This window comes from Periplaneta americana, chromosome 3, assembly GCF_040183065.1.
Source record: "Periplaneta americana isolate PAMFEO1 chromosome 3, P.americana_PAMFEO1_priV1, whole genome shotgun sequence".
Lineage (NCBI taxonomy): Eukaryota > Metazoa > Arthropoda > Insecta > Blattodea > Blattidae > Periplaneta > Periplaneta americana.
This window is the reverse complement of record NC_091119.1, coordinates 121213034-121229694: the sequence shown is the minus strand read 5'-3', so window position 1 is coordinate 121229694 and position 16661 is coordinate 121213034. Positions and strand designations below refer to the sequence as shown.

At 35.0% G+C, this 16661-nt stretch overlaps 1 protein-coding gene across 1 annotated transcript in view; it reads right to left on the bottom strand.

The window, feature by feature from the left end:
• The window catches only part of LOC138696470 (RNA-binding protein 25-like), a 94723-nt gene that overhangs the window by 59466 nt on the left and 18596 nt on the right, over positions 1-16661 (bottom strand). Inside the window, exon 2 of the mRNA XM_069821475.1 lies at positions 6544-6647. Within this exon, the coding sequence (XP_069677576.1) occupies positions 6544-6647 (104 nt within the window). The remainder of the gene's footprint in view (positions 1-6543; positions 6648-16661) is intronic.

Here is a 16661-nt window from a genome sequence, read left to right as displayed (position 1 = left end):
TACTACATTACTATCGCACCATAGTACGCTTAAGCTATGAGTTTTTTTCAACATTAAAATTTTGTAGACTTTTTTTCAGAACCTTACTGAAACCATTAGCCATTATGGGCCACATCAAAGGCAAGAAATCTTTCGACAGGTTTACACCTCCTAATGTGCTGTAAAATAATAAATTGAGTTCAGCAGATGACATCTGTTGTTTCATAGCCTACAGAGAAACATAATTGGCAGCATTAATACTGGTATCATTGATCAATTCCTTAATGTAAACCTGATAAATATAGTCTAACTGCTCATTCTGTATAATGTGTGAGGTACATTTAAAAACTGATATGTCGTTCACTTAAATGTTTCAGATTCTTACACTTACCATCAATCACAATCACCTAACAACAAACAATAAAAACAAAATTGACTTTTTCTTCACTCACAGCTAACCACAATTTTTTACTACAGTATTACAGAAAGTTCTTTTTTTTTCTTGCCATCTTGTTGCATACATGTAAATTCATTTGGCTGATGTGCACCAAACTGATTAATTTCAAGCTTTTTTTCAATCTTTAACGTATGAAAGGGAGTTTTCAATAAATAATCCACTCTGTTAATTTTAAAGTCACTTGTCCAAATCACAATTTATAAACATTTGGAGAAATGCTGTGAATGCAACCCTATAATACTATGGGGCAGCATAATGCGGCCTACAAACATGACTTCTAGGGTGCTTTGCATTTTGAGAACCTCCAAAATAATTACTGGGGGTGCTATAAGCGACTTCTCCTTAGATATCACTGAAATTCTGAGTAACATTCAAGATCGAGGATAGCATTATCCTGGTGTTTCAAAAAATGTATTTCTTTATTTACTTATTTATTTTATTTATGTATTCATTTAGGCTTATTAAATCTATTCCATTTCATGGTGCTCGCTCACTTAATATTACATGTGGACGGTGCTCACTATCTTAAAAAGGTTGAGAACCCCTGAGTAAACAGTCCTGCAGATGGGAATTAGTTAATCGTGATCGTGCTTTGTTCTTGGGGTTTTTCGTAAGTGAGAAAGTTTTTTTTCCCCCACATAGATAGGTTGTCCCAAACATAGCCAAACATTTGAGAGAAACACTCCGCTATATTTGGAGCCATTTTGTATCTTATGTTCCCCAAAGATTATGATTTCTCCTTTTAAAACAAATCTTTCAGAGCTAAAAAGGACTGAAGATGTATCAATTCCAATTCTGCACCGGCAGCCATATTATTCTCTTCAATAACTTTGACTACTCTGTTTAAGTCCATACTGGTCCACAGCTGTGAAGTAATGGTTAGTGCGTCTGACCGTAAAACAAGTGGGTTCAAATCCTGGTTTGGACAAGTTATCTGGTTGAGGCTTTTTCCAGAACCAAATGAAGCAGAATTGCTGGATAACTTTCGGTGTTGGATCTCGGACTCATTTCACCATCATAAATTCACATATCATCATCATCATCATCATCATCATCATCATCATCATCATCATCATCATCATCATCATCATCCATACAATAGCATAAGCCATCCCTCCTCCGTATGAGAGAAAAAAAAATTACATACAGAATTGAAAGGGATTATATACCATAAAATATGAGAAGCCATATCAGATCTGTAAGATATTATAATGGATGGACAGGAACAATATTTGATTCGGCTCATAAATCAAGGATAAGTTAAAGACAGAACTATTATATTATTAAGATTTTTTTCGTACAACAAAGTCTGAATTGAAAAAAGGACCTCAAGAGTATTCATGCTTGTGAGCATTTTTTTCTCGCATGACGAGAGCACCAAATGTCATTAAAAATGCACTCTGGTGCTTGCGAGCACCAGGTTGAGAATGCCTGGTTTATGTGTAGCTATAAGTGACTTCTCCTTAGACATCACAGAGAATCTAAGTAACATTCAAGATCAAGGATAGCATTATCCTGGTGAGTGTTTAAAAAATTTACTTCTTTATTTATTTTATTTATGTATATTCATTTAGGCCTATTAAATCTATTCCATTTCATGGTGCTCACTCAATATTACATGTGGGTGGTGGTCACTACCTTCCAAGTCCATTGCCAGTTGCTCTACCAACTGGCTAGTTTGTAAGTTCTGAAAGCCTGTTTGCTGATTACAACTAAGTTAACAAACGTAAGTTCGGAGAAACTTTGAACATTAAAATAAGTTCATGTTAAACCTTGCTGTTTTAATTACTGTTTAATAGAATTATAAATTACATCTACACACAAACATAAGTCAACAATGAACTAAGGAATTTTCAGTCAACTTGAAGATACAATCAACAATGCTGAGATGAATATTGTAACTGAAATTTTAAAGCAGCAGCTCATAATATGGGAGTTCAAATTTGGGATTTCAGTCTTTTACAGTGAAGTTTTCTGTACAAATAATGTTAACAGTACTCAGTATAATTTTACAAAAAGCTAGGAACCTCTAGTCTTGTATACACAATATTGCCATTTCCAGGCCAAGATTAAGTCTTAAAATTCATTTTACGATTTGCTTTCTTTTTATGGTAATGTAAGCTGCACGAATAATAATTATGATCGTTTTATTGCTTCAAAACAACCAGTTTTAAAATGAGCTGAAAATTTACTGATAACCTTTTATGTACTTGCCCACATTCCAGAATACAGTCAGCTCTGGATTTAGTGAACATTCGGCTATAGTGAACCTAAATCATTGGTTCCGACCCTCATGCATTAAAAAGTACATTAATATTTCCGTTTATAGTGAACCCTCACTTCGGTTATAGTGAACCTAAAACTAGAACATCCCCAAGAAAATGTAACATAAAAATGGCCAAAATGGTAATTCAGGAAACCCTTTCTCCTATAAACTTCCAAGAATATGTTCAGAACAAAATCCCAAACCTTTTACGCCTTAAGTGCATTGAAAGACAAAGGATTTGTTCAGCCTCCTGGACAGCTTGAAACATGTTAAACAGAATAGTGTATGCAGTGAGGGATAAAGGAAGGATTGTAGTTCAGACTCCTTTAAAACAGGTTATTAGAAGAATAGGAAGAAAAAGTGTTTTCTTTTGTAAAAGGGAGATGAATGATGACCAATGGGTAAATACATTAAGGATTAGAATATAATGGTCCTCAATCCTCCCTCCTGCATTTTTGTAAAAGTGAATCCGAAGAAATTCCAAGTATGAGTACATAGTAGCATACCTCTAGTGGGAAGAGGTGCGAAATCAGTCAGTGCCAACAACCTACATGGCTAGATTAGATTCGAGTTTCGAACTATGAACATCAGGATGTCGAAGCGTAAGGTGTTTGAGTTGGAAGATAAAGTGAACATTAGTACTGATATTGAATGAGGTCTGAACCCAAACAGGCATTAATACTGTATTATAGCAACATCAGTAGTATAAAAACAGACACTTCGGTTTTAGTGAACCTCAGATATAGTGAACGAAATATGCTTGTCCGCAGAGGTTCACTATAACCGGAGTTTGACTGTATTTAGAATGGTATGGTGTAGTGTAGTATGAATTATGGACGGAGGGTTAAGGTAAGCCCACAAGCATTAGGCCACTGAAATGGGGCTACTGTGCTACTTCTGAATTTTGACTCAGGAAAGAAATGCCCGAAAAATTTGCCTAAATCCCTCTATTGCGGACAATTCTTTTGATTACTGCAAATCTACAAGATAGGGACCCATGCTTTACTTCCTTCCCGAAGGAAGCATGCTAAGGATATGCTGTTCAGCATTGTCATTGTTATTTCTCTCCAACTGCCATATAATTATCAGATGAAGGGCACAAATTGAATTTAAGTACAACAGGAGTGGCAATGGAATATCCTGATGAGAGTAAGACCTTTTCGCATATTAATAATTTATTCTAGGACTGACAGTAATAGTGAGTGAAAATATTGGCATAACAAGAGTTGCTGGAAAGATCCTTTCAAACCAAGTGCACCCGACAATACAAATTCTACTATAACCACTAGATCACTGTGGGCGATTCAGAATATTTAGGAATGTTACGACTTTGTAAAGTGCTATTTTAACTTCTCTCCTCTCAAAACATTTTAATGTTGAATTTAACACAAAAATATTGCCCTTGCATTGAAGAATTTTAATATGGGAAAATAAATGGCTCTTCCATATTTAACATTTTCCAAAATATTTAATCTATTACTTTTAAAAGTTCTGAATACCATAACTAGTGATTTTTGCGAACTTACAGTCACCTTTCCCATTTCCTTTACCACCAAATTCAAATTATGTTTATTTAATGATGCTCGCAACTTCAGAGGTTATATCAGCGTCGCTGGTGTGCCGGAATTTTATCCCGCAGGAGTTCTTTTACATGCCAGTAAATCTATTGACATGAGCCTGTCGCATTTAAGCACACTTTAAATGCCATCGACCTGGTCTGGGATCGAACCCGCAACTTCGGGCATAGAAGGCCAGTGCTATACCAATTCTGCCACCCAGGATGGCTCCTTACCACCATGTTCAAGTGATAGAAAGTTACATATACAGTAGAACCTCTATTTGACGTTTTTCTGGGAACACGGAATAATTAATCTTAAATGGGGGTTGCTGCTATATAGGTGTTTGGGACTTTTGTTTAAAATTATTTGAATATCGCAAAAATGTAATTTATTTTCAAAAAAGCTACAATAAGTAAATTATGGACAATACTATACAAATCTGGCTTTCAGGTACAGCTCCTTGTAAAGCCGACTTAAATAATTTCAAGGGAAAAATTGTTCTGGGGCCAAACACGGAACATTTGGCTGAGCACACTAATACTCTACTGAATGTGCTAACCAGGAACTATACCAGACCTCGGCTCGATTATTCACTATTCGTTAACAGTAAACCACATTTTAAAGTCACATGGCATGGTGTGCACTCAATGCTGGGTCTCTGACATCTTGCCAACCCACTTCAGGTATTTGTGGATATAGAGGGAATAATTGAGCTGGGGTCTGGTATAGTTCCTGAGTAGCTCAGTCGGTAGAGCGTTGGCGCTCAGCCAAAGGTCCTGGGTTCGATGCCCTGGAACAAGTTTTCCCTTGAAAATATGGACAATACTACAAAAATAGAAAACATAAGAGGAAGCTGGGTGTCAAACAGTCTTCTTTTCGTCATCTTGGATATCTTAGCATTTGGACTTTCTTCCACTTTGTAAATTAAAGTAACTTTTTCCACCAGAGAAAGTGTTTTCCTCTTCACGGCCATTGTTTTCTATTCCATCCCTTCATTGTAGTAGCGCTGACTTACAAACTTCAGTGAGCACAACAAAAACAAGAAGCGACTGTCATGAATGGTAGCTACATTCATCATGGTCTAGTGGTCAGAGCTTCTGGCTATAGTTCATAAGGTCCCGGGTTCGATTCCCGGTTAGAGCACAGGAATTTTTCCTTAAAGGGGATTATTCCTGTGTTCGTCCATGGTCTGGAATTTAGGTTAAGTTTAGACTTAAGACCTCTCCTGGCATCACATTATCATAATCATCCTATCACATCATCGGGGTAATGTAACTCCGCCTTCCAGGCGCCCCAACCTCAGAAGTGGGTTACAACTAAGCCACGGGCAGGAGAGAAGACCAGAAATGTCGAAAAGACAACCTGGTAGCATTGGATTAAAAAAAAAAAACATTCATCATTGAATGTGATTGGTTCTCGTAAAGGGTTGGAAGACTGTTTGTGTCCTGTTCTGCTGTGTATTATTCTACTTGTGACTGGTTCTTGCAAAGGGCGGGAATTAGCAAACTGTCCTGTTCTGCTGTTTTTTATTCTGCTTGTGACTGGTTCTCGCAAAGGGCTGCAATCATGTGGGAGGGGGAACACGAATAGAGATTGGTTAAATGGGAATATATTGATTAGATGGTTTCATAGTATTGGTATTCTTTCCTTCTCTCATTGATATATGTCAGAATTGTAATTGATATATTTTACAGATGTGTGGACTAGTTTGTTACTGGCCGAATTTAAATTATATATATAGAGCATCGTGCAGGAAGTAGCTTGACAGAATAAACTGTATGAAGTGGCGACCCTTAAGAGAATCAGACTGAGTAGTTATTGTACGTTATCATTGTAATTGTTCTCTCATACATGTTGTTAACTCATCAGAATCAATTCATTGTACATTGTTGTAATATTTGTTATACATTCAGTCAAATTATATATCATATTGTTTGAAGTACTGCATTAATTATTCTATTGCTTCCACTGCGCTAATCGACCATATCCACCTGACTTAGTAGCCATAAGAGCAACCAGTCATTGAGACGATGTGAGAAGGTAGACAGAGATAATAATGGTGGCAATATGGTTCAGATCAAATTTACATACATATATATATGTGTGTGTGTGCTAATGTGGTGTATGGCAAAAGAAACTGATATACTTGCATGTAAGTTCACTTAAGTCTGTTATCTTCTCAACTACTAATGCGGACACAACAATATATGACGTACAAATTACATTTATCCTCGATTTTTATCACATATCAAACGACAGACTAAATCACAGATAACACTCACCCGCCAGCTGAAGTGGTCGGGATGTATGTGGTAGGGATACTCCCAGGATTTGCTTCGTATAGAGTGGAGCCGGCCTGCACAATTTCACTGGGATCAATTGACATCTGAAAGACGAAACTGCATGTAAGGCATCTTCTTGAGTTTTTTGCACTCCTAAAATGAAAAATTCTACAAAGGCAGGTAAAATAATAATACAAAAATCCTTTACTATATGCTCGGTTTTGTACGAAAGATAATTTGTATTACATTTTCCCCTGTTTTCCAAATAATGTGACCTCAATGTCGACATTCTGAATACTGAACAACAAGATAATCAACACTTTATTCTATACGGTAAAAATCGATATGAATGAACTCTGTAAATGTACCTGAATTTTATTTTCATGATTATTTATAATAATAAGATTTTAAAACTATTGAATCTATATGTTTCAATAAAATTAACTTACTTTTCATTTTGTGTTCATCGTATATTTTTGTTAGTAATAATTGTATATCTCTTAACAGTGTTATAAGAGGATAACAGATGAAAAGTGAAGTCAACATTTTTTTCTATTTTTAAGTTTTAGTTTTATAAACTTTAAAACAAAGATTACCAATACACGTATATGTCAGAGGTTATATGTATATTATTAAGAACTAAGAAATACTAAACCCTTTCATGGACTGTGGTACATGCTCACTAAATATAATATTGTTGCTTTGAAGGGAGTGGTGGTTAGTTATTGTTTATTGTTCATTTCTCCTTGAAACATTCATCAGTGCACAAACATTATGACAAGGAAACCCAACGTGGAAAACTGTAAAGCTTAATATTATACGCAATCAGATGATGTAACTATGAATATACTGATTTTTCAGGAAACAGCAGAAAACAGTTTTCTTTGTAACAACATTCATAAAAGTAACATCAGTTGCAATGATCGTGCAGTAAAGAAAAGATGATTGAGCATATTTTTCTGACTTTGTTATACATCCCAAAAGGTTCTCATCTTTCAAAATAGTCCTGAAATTCCTTACAACTGAAGTTTTTTTCATGTTATGCTACAATAATAAGATTGCTTTACTCGATACTTTTAATCTATTATGCTCACCAGACTACTGAACATTCATGAGAGAAAATATCCTCTCCACATCATCATTACGGTTAGGAATGTTGAAATAAAACTCAACTAATTTCAGTAGTTCTCAAAACTGCTCGGTAGATTTGCATGATTGAAAAAATGACACTCATGAGCTTGCTTATATTTGTAACTATCAACTTCCTCCCAACTAATTCTTTCTGCACATCCTGTTTCAAGCATACTGAATGGTCAAATAATAAAGGACCATTAATCTGATGTCCTATATTACAAATAAATTCGACAAACTTTTCAATGTTTTCCCACTGAGGAATCTCGTCAAAAATCATCCACTTGAAACAATTTAAATCTTCAAAATATTCCAAACCATTTTTTAACAACATATGCATAACATACAACATAAAACTTTGTAGCTTCTTTTTTGAAAGAGTGTACTTCACAATCTTACAAATTATTTAAATGCTTTTGACCTTAATGCTAAAAATTGTATCATGTCTTTCTCTAAGACTGGTTAAGAGATTCTCTAATTTAACCGATACTTCACAAACAGATATATTTTCTTTTTCTATGTTTAATGTAGAGCTCAATTAATGTTCAAGTATCAGAAAACACTTTCACTTACCTTGAAATAAAACACAAAAAAGGAAATTGTAATTGTATCAAGGGTCAATTATTATGTTTAGACAATTAATTTATTTATTTATTTATTCTCATCGCCTGCTGCAGTAGAAAGTTCAAGAACCTTATTTTACAAATACAAGCAATTACTCTTGAACCTACAAACTTTTATCCATAGCCTACATGGCAGACTATTTATGCTGTATTTGAGTTTATTTCTATTATGTTTAGACAATTTATTTATTCTCATCACCTGCTGCAGTAGAAAGTACAAGAACCTTATTTTACAAATAAAAGCAATTACTCTTGAACCTATAAACTTTTACTCATAGCCTACATGGCAGAATATTTATGCTGCATTTGGGTTTATTTCTATCAGTAACTGTTGTAAGTAAAAATTTAATGGAAAATAACTCTAATAACAAAATAAAGACGTGTTCTATAGCTGGGATCATCCACGGCCCCATGGAATAAATATGAAAAAAAAAAAAAAAAAAATAAATAAATAAAAATAATAATATATAATTATGAAATAATTTTAATTGTAAAGAAACTCAAATAACCAAGGATAGCATATCTACCTTACCAGTACATTTCGGAGTATATGGATGTAGATATTAACAATATGGTGTGAGATCAAAAAAGGACCCCAGGTAAGTGTCGAGGGTTAAAGAATCAGCCCCTGTCTGTAGGCTGTTGTGAAGCACATGTGGAGGACACCCGATGCCGACTAGGCCTGGGCCACTAGGAAGAGTGTTTTTAAGATAAGTAGAAACATTATTACCCTCATTTCGATTTAGTCCACCAAAACTGGAATTTGTATTATTCCCTCCAATTGCAACTGTCCTTTCAGAAATGTCGAAAATTTTCACAGTATTTAATACGTACAAAAAAACTGTAGCAGTTCAAGTTCGATCAGTTTACAATGAACACCCAAGTCTTTGTCAAAATATTGGACTGAATTAGGAAACATTTTAATATTTTTTGTTGCTAGCACTAGTACTTACACTTACTTACTTATGGCTTTTAAGAAACCTGGAGGTCCATTGCCGCCCTCATATAAGCTCACCATCGGTTCCTATTCTAAGCAAGATTAATCCAGTCTCTACCATCATATCCCACCTCCCTCAAATCCATTTTAATATTATCCTCCCATCTATGTCTCAGTCTCCCTAAAGGCCTTTTTCCCTCCGGCTCTCAACTAACACTCTATAAGAATTTCTGGATTTGCCCATACGTGCTACAAGTCCTGCCCATCTTAAACGTTTGGATTTAATGTTCCTAATTATGTCACGTGAAGAATGAAATACATGCAGTTCTGCATTATGTAACTTTCTCCATTCTCCTGTAACTTCATCCCTCTTAGTTCAAAATATTTTCCTAAGCACCTTATTCTCAAACATTCTTTAACCTCTGTTCCTCTCTCACAGTGAGAGTTCAAGTTTCACAACCACACAGAAGAACAGTAACATAATTGTTTTATAAATTTCAATTTTCAGCTTTTTTGAGAGCAGACTGGATGCTAAAAGCTTCTCAACCGAGTAACACAAAAATACTTGCACTTACAAAATGTAAATTTTGTAGGACTATAGCACTACATTAGGAGGTGCTAAAACATTTGTTTATGATTATTTCTGTTTTAGTTTTGGAGCTGGAAAACTTCGTTGCGATTTTCGAGTCTCTACACACTTTTCCATGTAGTTTACTACTGAGCTTGTAAAGTTATAGGACACATGAAGTTTGACTGTGTGGAAGGTCATTGTCCCTTCTGCCACTACTACAGGTGTACCTTCATTAGTGTCTTTTACAAAAAATGAATTCAATTTAGAAGTGCCTGTGAAATTTTTATGTTTAATGGATTACACATGTTTTGACAAATTACTTCTACCCCCTTGCAAAAAGGAAATGTAAACACTGGAAACAGAAAGAGAGCAAAATGTAAGGCCTAATGTATTGGTTGGTAAAAATATAGCCTAAGTCAAAATTATGTACAGTCTAAACTTACTTGCAGAGATTGCAGTAAGCTTCAGTAACAGTTCCTCCTTTCTTAATTGATGGAAAGTCATTAATAATTTCATCACTATATTTGGTTTGTCTTTTTGGCCTCCATCATGATAGACAGAGATGATAAAACAAAGAATCACATAGAGCAACTCACTTGATAGAGATCATGGCAAGAGATAGTACTGCAACTGACTGCTTGCTGTCATGCTGTGGTACTTCCTGCATCAACTACACATGTACATGCATGACTCTGTTCTGTTCTCATACAGAGTTGCTAAATTTACGAAAACAAGGAGGAATATATATGTTGTTGTTTTCTAATGCCAGGCATTTAACAATAAAGTCATTTGACATCTTACACTCCAATATTTTTCAAAGATATTGTCATGGTTAGCCACTGACGCACAGATTTTGAGATGGAGGAATATATATATAAAACTCTTTAAGGGGTTAGGTACAGCTTACAGCAGTAAAATTTTGGAAATATTAAACATGTTTTCCCTCCATTACTGCATCTTGTACAATAATGAAAATTGGTATGTTTAAAACACTGTCCTTCTGCTATACGAAAAAAAATATTTTTACGATTAAAAAAAATTGTTTGCATTTTTTTTTTTTTTTCAAAATTCAGTTCACTGTGCAGTGATGAAGCATTTACCACATAACTAAAAAACTATCCAACATTCTGTGATGAAATTTTGTGTCTGTATTTATACGTGTTATATCCACAATATGATGCAAAATCACTCCTCTACCTTTGATAGATTGTCTGATAAAAAATAAATTCATTTAAAAAATGGTCAAATATTAGTACCTATTTTCTTCTAACACAAAATAAAAAAAGATATATATTATTTATTAAGGAATGTAGTTGAAAGAGTGTGATATTGTAAATATGAATTTCAGCAATAAAATAAAAGAGAACATAAAAAAGTTAACAAGTTTATGAGTTATGAGGGAAACGCCTCATCACTGCACAGTGAACTGCCACCATTTTTAATTTTGAAAAAAAAAATATATATATATATATATATATATATATATAAAATTTGTTTTAAATCGTAAAAATATTTTTTTCACATAGCAGGACGGTGTTTTACACATACCAATTTTCATTATTGTACAATATATATTAATGGAGGAAAAACATGTTGAATATTTCCAAAAATTTTACTGCTGTAAGCTGTACCTAACCCCTTAAAAACTCGAACAATATTTTTATACTCAAAACAAGCAAAATCGTATTTCTTATCTGACATCATGCTTTTTAGTATAGTAAATTGGCAAATTTAATAACATGCTTGTCTCGACTATTCACAGTGAACTATAAAATCGGATTTTTTATCATTTCTATAGATTTCTTACAGGACACTTTTCCCGGCATACAAAATCGGGACAATTCCGACTTTTTTTAAGGATATATGGCAAACCAAAGAAAGCAGCGTAGTTCCATTGAAAATTCCACGAACACAGAATAAGCATTTTGCCCTGGAAGTTTTATGTAAGGGTTTTCATTGCAAAATTGTGTATACTTTGTCATTTCTTAATTCATTAGGGCTCATGCTATGCACAACATGTTTTGTTTGAACATAATCTCAAAATGAAAATTTTTCGCAATTTTGTAATTAATTAAAAAAATGACTTGTTCAAACAAGAAATTATTTCTTTCAATGACAATTATGACGGAAACTGACAAATTCATTTTTCTCAGATGAATCGAGAAAAGAATAGCCTATTTCAGGTGTTTCACTCACTCTCGGCTCCTAAATTTCCCATATAACTTTCAAATGGATGTAATTCAATGAAATTTATCAGGTTTGGTTAAGATTTAAATCAAATGATTTATTACGTATTTAAATCAAGTAATTTTTATTATTATTTTAAATCAGTTCATCTTTAATAAGAATCTAACAATGCGCTGGGATAATAGTTTAAAATTAAAATTAAGGTTAACAGTCAACAATGCAGAAATAAAGATTACAGTTTAAAGTGATTGGTCTTTTTCAAGTTCGCATAATGGGATTTTCTCACAAAATGTCAGATGGCGGTAAACATAAGAGCTAAATGGAAAGTGTGTGACCTGTAGATTCAAGGGCTTGTGGCTCAAATTGAAAACACACATCTTCCGCAGAAGATGAAAATACAAATGAAACTTGTGATCCTGAAAATGAGAATGAAGTAATGACCTGCAGTGATGTTAAAGCCTTGGTTTTTCTGAACTGACGCATTTGAGATGCGAGTTGCGAGGCCTACCTCGTACAAATCCGGACTACAGAAGAGATAGTGAGTGGTTTCTATAGCTGGAGGCATGCAGATCTCGCATCTCGCAGTTATAGAAACCACTCACTATCTCTCGTGTAGTCCGGATTTGTGCAAGACGGGCCTTGCACCTCGCATGCGTCGGTTCAGAAAAACCAAGGGCTTAACACTTCATCTACATCTGTAGGCAACACAGGTATAGGTACTTTATTTAATATATTTAGCACTATGCAGAGAATATAAAATCCAGTGAGCAGGGATTTGAAATTATTAAAGAGTTTATTTTGTATTTCTTTTGTTTCCAGATAAAAAAAAGTTCCAAATTAGTCCAATGTTCCACTAAAACACTTTAACGATGTATAAGTTCATTATAAAATCTTCTGAGAACAAAAAGAAGAACTGCATGAACAAATTGCTAGATTTATATTTGCAAATAACTCTCCTTTTACAATAGTGGAATCCACACCTGTGGAGTAACGGTTAGCACGTCTGGCCGGGAAACCAGGTGGCCCGGGTTCGATTCCCGGTTGGGCCAAGTTACCTGGTTGAGGTTTTTCTGGGGTTTTCCCTCAACTGAATATAAGCAAAAGCTGGGTAACTTTCGGTGCTGGACCCTGGACTCATTTCACGGGCATTATCACCATCTCATTCAGACACTAAATAACCTAAGATGTTGATAAAGTGTCGTAAAAGAAGCTACCAAATAGAATAGTGAGACATAAAGAATTTAAGAAACTGTGCACACTTCTAAAGCCTGGTTATAAACCTCCTCGTTATGATATTGCTGACAAATGGTTGGAAATTGTTTACAATAAAGTGTCGGAATTAAATATTATAAAATTAAAAGATGAGTTTGTGTGACTAAACAAAATAAACGTTTTTCTAGTAGACACTACTGATATTTCTGGACATTTCCACATTAGTGTATATTTAAAAACATTAACTGTGAACGCTATAAAAACTACAGAACAAAATTAAAATGTAAAGTGCGTGGTGGCTTTGTTACGGATAATGTAGCTATATGGTTAAGATGAGAAATGAACTTCGAGATGAAAATATAAACGTGTTTACATACTCCTGTTCTCACTTCTCAAATCTGTTGGCAAAAGATATGTCTTACCCTAACCAAGGTAACAGAACACATTGTGCAAGTGACCAAGTACTTCTGGAATCACAATCTACCAAAAGAATGGTATGATGCTGAGAGCAGTAGTGCTCTTATTGTGCCTCAAGAGGTATGGTCTGCGGAGTTCGGACTCTTATTTGAAAAAATTGTCGAAACTGTAGCAAACAGGAGAGGATGAAGGCGAGTGTCCAGGGCCTTAAAATTTGACCTCAGGAAGCATAAGGAAGCATATCCTGAAAAAAATACATGCATGTCCAGAGGCAATAAGATGGCCGCCTCATCACTGGACTTACCTGTGAGTGTACTAGAAACCCCTCACAGGGATACTGAACTTTTTTCAAGTCTCAAACAAAACAGCTGGGAATTTCTTCAAAAGTTAGTGACAAATGCAAGGATGAGGTTTACAATCCTGGATCACTGCAGCAGAGATGAAATTCCTGAGAAAAACAGCATAGTACACATAGCAGGATCACAAGACAAATGAGGATATACTGTACTATCAGAGCTTGAGGTCAAACCTGTACTAGACAAAATATAGGAAGAACTGGACATGACATGTGGGAAGAATGAAGAGGGACAGACTACCAAATTTAATTCCAAAAGGGAAATGGCGCCAAGGTCGCTGCTTAGAAGAATTCTAGATGAGCAATGGGACTGGAACAGGCCACTGGGCCTAAATCCTTGATTTGTTTGTTGTTGTTGATCTAAACTTGTTAACGTTTGGAAGATCATAGAGATAAAATTGATGGAAATATTAAGAAAAAAGTGACAAACATGTCTTTGAAAAGGAATGCAGATTTATTTCATATTTTGAAATCTATAGCTGTAGTTCTTGATGATATTCAAAGTAACAGTTGCATAATTGCAAATGTGTGCTGAATTGGAAAACACTAAGTAAATGATAAATTGAAAATTGTTGGTGATGCTGAAGTTATAAGGAAATGCAATTCAACATATGACCAAACTGTAACTAACGCCTATTTGACAGCTTTCTTAAAAGAATCCCTTCATGTTGATAGCTAGCCGAAAGTGTAGCAAATTATGTCTAATAGGGGAAGAAAAAAACACAGGGAACTTGAATTAATACAAGATAATTTTGGCTCCAAAATGTTTAATATGCTTTTAAAATGTTAAACCAATCTGCCACCTTCTTTCTTATTATTTATTTCTGAATTTGTGAGGAACATGAGTGATTACAATTGGTGGAAAAAATTGTTTACGATAGTTGGCAGTGAAAGACAATCTAAAAAGATGTAATGTTTCAATTTATGATGTTATTGTATTACCGGGTGTGGAAAGAATTTTTTTCACTTTTGGTGTAGCGTATTCACAACTTAGAAATAAATTAGGGACAGAAAAAGCTTTCATGTTAGTATTTTTGATGAAACAGTTAAACACACGGTAATATATCTAAGCTTATCGGGTATGTTTTTTTTAGTAGGTTATTTTACGATGCTTTATCAACATCTTAGGTTATTTAGCGTCTGAATGAGATGGTGATAAGGCCGGTGAAATGAGTCTGGGGTCCAGCACCGAAAGTTACCCAGCATTTGCTCATATTGGGTTGAGGGAAAACTCCGGAAAAAGCCTCAACCAGGTAACTTGCCCCGCCTGGGAATCGAACCCGGGCCATCTGGTTTCGCAGCCAGATGCGCTGAGCGTTACTCCACAGGTGTGGACATGGAGTATGTTACTGTTTTCTGAAGACAGGCTTGAACCTCATAAGTGATACTAATAAGGCATCACAAAATTAATTCGTAATAATGTATTTAGTCACAGTTTTCTGCCCAAGGGCAGGTACTTCACTGCAAACCCAGGATTCTCCAATCTTTCCTCTTTGTCTCCGTATATGATCCATGTATCTTAATATGTCTATCATCTGATATCTTCTTCTGCCTTCTTACTAATAAATCTTTTAAATAGACCAAAATCCTTTTCCACAGTACATCAATTATCTAATTTTCATATGAGTACAAACATAATAAATAAATATTTTAAGCAAAACTGTAGTTATCTATTCAGATAACTACAGTTTTGCTTAAAATATTTACAAGCATGTAATCCCACTGCACAGACTAAATTTAAATTAATGACCAAAAGAAAATTAGGTAAAAAAAAACATACTTAAATAAAACAACTGATTTGATTTAAAAATCACGAATTTACCAACTCTGTTTAACTCTTTGGTCCATAACAAGCATGATTATGGAAGGACATGACTGGTGGCTCTACTCCCATAGTGTATGTGTCGCACCTGCGAGAAGTGTAGGCCAATTGCATGTTTGCTATCCTCGGCAGTTGGTGTGATGCATCTGAATGCGCTGTTGTTATGCAATCAACAGTCATTGTGCCTTTGTCTTACGAGCAATACAGTATGAATTGGTATACAAGGTAACAGTGAGTGTTTACTGTCTGTACACATGGAAAAGTGCGTCGATAAAGAAGTGTCAGGCAATTTATAGTGCAGTTGGGATGTGGAAACCACAGGAAAAATCCTCCATTCTGTATCTGGTGAAGAAACTGGAAACCACGGGAACATTGTTGGATGTCTACGAAGGAGAACGTCTGAAACTGCCAGAAGCAACGGTGCAGTAAGTGAAAAACATGCTGATGGTCTTTCCACTACAATATCTGGTGAAGAAACTAGAAACCACGTGAACATTGTTAGATGTCCATGAAGGAGAATGTCTGAAACTCCCAGAAGCAACAGTGCAGTAAGTGAAAAACATACTGATGGTCTTTCCACTGCAATATCTGGCGAAGAAACTAGAAACCATGGGAACACTGATGAATGTCCATGAAGGAGAACGTCTGAAACTCCCAGAAGCAACAGTGCAGTAAGTGAAAAACAGACTGATGGCCTTTCCACTAAAGTCCTTGTGTAAATTGCTGCAGAGGAAGTACACGTCTATGAGCTACATGCATATTATGTTACTGCTGTGCAACTGAAAACTCCTTACATGCATATTATGTTATTGCTGTGCAAGAACTGAAAACTCCTAATGAACAGAAGAAACTCAATTACTGTC